The sequence below is a fragment of the Cystoisospora suis genome (genome assembly GCF_002600585.1).
Source record: "Cystoisospora suis strain Wien I chromosome Unknown contig_3542, whole genome shotgun sequence".
Classification (NCBI taxonomy): Eukaryota; Apicomplexa; class Conoidasida; order Eucoccidiorida; family Sarcocystidae; genus Cystoisospora; species Cystoisospora suis.
This window is the reverse complement of record NW_027156337.1, coordinates 318-5,334: the sequence shown is the minus strand read 5'-3', so window position 1 is coordinate 5,334 and position 5,017 is coordinate 318. Positions and strand designations below refer to the sequence as shown.

The 5,017-nt window shown below is 51.5% G+C and overlaps 1 protein-coding gene across 1 annotated transcript; it reads right to left on the bottom strand.

The window, feature by feature from the left end:
- Positions 1-3,265: 3,265 nt before the first annotated feature.
- Positions 3,266-4,518, bottom strand: CSUI_006882 (transposon related; the record flags this gene model as incomplete). Its single annotated transcript, XM_068067032.1, is given in 2 exon segments — positions 3,266-3,723; positions 3,741-4,518. The coding sequence occupies 2 exon segments, from the start codon at positions 4,483-4,485 to the stop codon at positions 3,266-3,268; spliced, it is 1,203 nt and encodes a 400-aa protein (XP_067920992.1). The 5' UTR covers positions 4,486-4,518.
- Between the last annotated feature and the right edge of the window lie 499 nt (positions 4,519-5,017).

Genomic DNA, 5,017 nt, shown 5'->3' with positions numbered 1-5,017 from the left:
CCGGCTCGATTCACCGGCAGGTGAACTGGCCTCCGTGAGCCGTTGTGGCTCGACGGGGGTTCTGGTGTCGTTCCCGTGTTTGTTTTTTATTCCTTATCGTGCTTACTGTAACTCAATGGTTAGCAAATGTCTTTTTCTTCTCATTGATACTCTATTTGCATGAAAAGCGTGTGTTTTGCTCTACCTGACGGCTCTCTGCTTTTCTGCGCGCGGCGCCCGTTGTCTTGCGGCTGCCGGCGCAGGCTGCTACTATGGCGGGAGAGTTTCCCGCGAAAGAGTTCCTGGACTTTTCCGGCCCATCTGCGATATCTATGAATAGACTGGCCTTACTAATGATTCTATATCTTGATTAGGCTCCTCTAGGAGCCATAATACGATTTTCCTGGAATCCACGGACCGTAGTTTCGTCTTTCCGGTCCGTGGGCCAGCTCGGCTTGTCCAGCTATTAGCTTGATTGGATGGCCTACGTTGGCCTTTTCTGTATTTCTTGGTTTTATTGAATTTCCCCGAGCTTCGCGGCTCCGGACAGGCTTTTTCTATCCTCATTCTGCTTATTAGGCTTCTCTGGGAGCCCTGCTACTTCCGTGTGTGTGCTGTGCTGCTGCTGTGCTGCCTAGCGCGGTTGCGCGCGGGTCGGAAAGTCCGGCCATTGCGATCTCTCCGGAAAATGTGTTCCCGCGTTAATGCGGGGTCATAGTAGTTCCTAAAATCGTTCAAGGTGTCTAACGCACCTTGAATTAGCTTTTCACGTGGGCTGGCCGCTGAGATCGACCAAAATCGTGCTTTGCTATGCGTGAGTTGGGGTAGACAGCGCGTCCCCGTGCTCTATGCTATTCTGGGCGAAAATATCGATTTTTAAAATTAGCGAGTACGGCTATAAATCGGGTATCTCTGAATAGCTTTTTTTCTCCTCTACCTAACTAAGCTAATTTCAAGGCGGTGCGGGGCCTAGGTGCCGCACGCGCGAGACCGCCGTGCAATTTACGACTTCTGCACTAGCTCGTGAAAACGGGGTCGTGCATCTCCCCTACACTAAACATGGTTCTGGGTCCCCGGAACGCTCCCAATAGGCTCCTGTGGTTCCCTTTTTGCTTTTAGCTTTCCCTAAGAGGCGTCATCCGCTCGTCCAGCTTGCTCCGTACTCTTCTCCTCTCCGGTGACGGTGTAGGCGATGCGTCGGCGGCCTGCTGGAGAGGCTCAAAGTTCTTGCAAGGCGAGTTTGCCTTTTCCGCGGCTGTAGTTCTCCCGGTATGTCCCCTCTAACCCTGTCGCCTGGTTGGTAGGTTGCTGGGTGCGTGATCTGGCCGTTCTTGGCCCTTGGGGGGGCGCCCTGCTTATCGTTTTTCCGACTCCCGCGCTCGATGTGCGTCGATCTCCTGGTCTTCGGTTCGCTCCTCCAGCCTTGCTACCTTTGCGCTAGGGAGCCCTTGGTCCCTAAAATTGATTGCTACTATCGCTGGTCCGCGAGGTTTTCTTCTTCTTTCGCTGCGTCGTTACGTGACCTGGATTTCGGCTGGTTGGGACGTTTGCCTTGGCTTCGTACAGCTCACGATCGCCACTTTGCTAAAAATAGGCCACTACTTCGTGGCGACCAAGGCATGATTGCAAAATCGTGACAAGCTCAAAGCTAGAGGATGAAAAACAACTCCAGGAGAACAATGCACATCAAGCGCAAAACTCCAAATCGCGACAAGGAGGGCAGGAGATCTCCCCGGAGGCAGAAAACGGCTAGATCACGCCCCACTAAGCCCAACAATTGGAATCGGAGCCACCGAGGCCTAACCGGGAGACCTACAGCCCCGGAGGAGGCAAATCTACTGCACAAGATCCCTGAGCGTCCCCAGCAGATCGCCGACGCATCGCCGACACAGCCTCCGGAAGAGAAGGAGGCGCGGAACAAGCTCAACAAGGAGATTGACGCCTTCCAGGAAAGGCTGATAGAAGAAAGGATCGCTGAAGAACCTGTGGGATGATATTTTGGGGTCCGAGAGTCCAGTTGAAGTAAAGGAAGTGCACGACCCCGTTTGCGTGTTTTGAAGCAAGGGACGGGGAGTGCACAGCGGCTTTGCGCAGCATCTAGCCCTTGCATCGCTTTGAAATTGATCTCGTTAGTTAGAGCAAAAGACGGGGTATCTGGAGATATCTAAATCACAGCCATATTCGACAATGTAGAGAAGTCGGCATTTTAGCCCAAAAAAGCATAGAGTCGGGGCAAGCGCTGTCTACCTCGCAGCTCACGCGCAGCGATTGCGAGCGGATTTCGGCAACCAGGGCGCTGCTGGAGCTAATCAGTGCGTTAGGCAGCACTAACGATTTTAGGAATTTTTATAACCCCGCATCAGGGCGCAAAAGCATTTTTCATCAAATTCGCAAACCCAGACTTTCCGGGCCGCGACAGCACCGCGCTAGCCGGCAAGACAACAGCACAGCACGTTCAAGCTATAAAAAGGGCTTTTAGGGGAGCCTAATAGAGTTAGCAAAGATACTGGACCTATCCAGAGCCGTGAAGCTCGGCAGTACCACAAAACGACGGAAAACCAGAAACCGGCCAACCTAGGCCAAGAGCCAGCCTATAGTCGAGACCGGCCACGATGGCCCACGAGCCAGCAGCACGGAACTACGGCACCCCGGCTGCTGAGAAAACTTCACAAGGGCTATTCGAGAAGCCTAAGGAAGTCAATAGTTATGACGAGTGAGATTAAACGCCTAGGAAAAGTACACAAGGGCTCAGAGAAGGCCAGAAAACCCAACGCGCGACTTCTCCCGCCTTAGAAGCAGCATGCAGCGGGCGTCGCAAGACAACCGGCGCGGCGCACAGGAAACAGAAGGCAGCCCAGGAGGACAAAATGGCACCTTCCTACACAATATAGGTATAAATAGAAAGTCAAAAGCGTTTACAAACGAGATAGCACCCGTGAACGAGAACCTCACTATGAAAAGGTGACGGGAACGCCACCGGCAGCCCCGGCGAGCCACGTTGGTTTCCAAGACCTAACTCACCCACCGGCAAGTCGAGCCGGCAAAACCACGGTTTCCACCCGATCCCGGGCAAGGAACCGTGCAAAATGGAAGAAAAATGCACAACCACGCACCCAGAAATCCCCAAATTCTGCTTCCGACGCAGGCGCAAGCTCAAATCCCCGCGGGCCAGGCCATTCGAGCGAGGCTCGGCGGTCCGCGGTGTGCTGTGTGCGTAAAGTCAGTCGGTGTTTTGGGGTAGGAAAAGCTTGTTCCTGTGGTGAAACTCGAGACCGATGCATGGCGTCTAGGGAAGCCTAAAGATCTGGTGCGTTTTTGTAATGATTCGTGGCGTCCAGAGACCACGAAAAGTACTCTGTCGTCTCAGAGGTAAAACCTCTGACACCGCTTCCCCTTTCAAAAAGAACCTGACGAGATGTGAGGTTCGTTCCTCACACTCGCCCACCCCTTCTGCTCGAGTGGTTCCTCTGGGTGCCCCGCAAGTATTGTACAGTCTTTCTTGCCCCTGAAGGTTGCCCTCAGGCTCCCGAGTTGTTGAACCGTCCGTCCATCTAATGACGAAGTATCGGACCTGGTTCTCATCTTTGTGATCTAGTATTGCCTCGATCGTGTACTCTTGGTCTGCAACTGGGTCTTGTTCTGGGGGTTTCCGCCTGAGATTGGGGGGTTCTTTGACTACTGGTGCGAGTAGTGACACATGGAAAACGGGGTGTACTAGCATTGATCTAGGGAGCTCGAGCTTGGCTGCGTTGGCTCCATACATCTTCCCTCCGGCTTTAACGCTTTGGATTCGCCCTCAATAGTCAAGTTCGCCGTGCTCAACCAAACTTCTTGTCCTACTGCGAAAGATACTTCTCGCCTCTTTGAGTCCGCGTAGCGCTTCTGATATTCCTGCGCCCTCTTGAGTTCTCTCTTTGCTCTCTGGACCTGCACAGGCGCGTTCCATGAGAAACGTAACTCAGCATTTTGATTAGGGATTGCAAACTTCTTAGACAGAGGATTACTCGGCGTGAAACCACATGATAACTCGAACGGTATTGCCTTTGTACTCGCATGCACTGTACTGTTGTATGCGAACTCTAATAATGGTAGTAGGGGTGCCCCCTTAGTGTCATCTTCCAGAACAGAACCTTTTAACATCTGATCAATTGTTTGCTTCGTACGTTCGGCTTGCCCATCCGTCTGCGGATGGTAAGCCGTGGACATCCTTTGATCTATGGCCAAGCGTTTGCACATAACACGCCACACCTCACTTGTAAACCGAGTATCTCTGTCACTCACAATGGCACTGGGCACTCCATGTAGTCTAATCACTTCGCGAACAAGTAAGATTGCAATGTCTTCAGCTGACGCACTGTGTTTAGTTGGTATGAAATGGCTCATCTTAGTCAATCTACACACGGTCGCTAATATGGCATCCCATCCTTCCTTCGTTTTGGGTAACCCCACCATAGAGTCCATGGCAACCTCTTCCCACGGCACTTTTGGAATTGGCAAGGGCTGCATCAAGCCGCCCGGACGCAAATGTAAGGACTTCCCCTTTGCACAAAGCACACATGGCTTAACAAACAACTCAACCTCATTGTCCATATTAGGCTACCAGAATATCTGACTTATCGCTGTACGAGTACGCTCAAACCCCGGATGTCCCGACAATATATGATCGTGAAAATGGCAACACACCTTCTTGAGTTCATTTCCCGGTACACAAATTTGCCAGCCGCCCTTTGTCAACACCCACAGATACCTGTGTTCCCACACATACTTCTTCCACTCATATATAACTCCCTCATTCTTGTCAGCAACACACCGAATATCTTTACAGTATCTCACTATCTTCTTGAACACACCAAACTTATTACACTCTTCTGCCTACCTTACTTCTTCTGTAGTCAACCTAACACCTTTCCCTGCTTTCTTTGTAATTGCACCCACAAAATCCAGTCTTCGACTTAACGCAGCCGCAACTACATTTTGTTTACCTGGCTTGTAAACCGCTTCAATATCAAAATCTGCTAACTTATCTAACCAATATCCT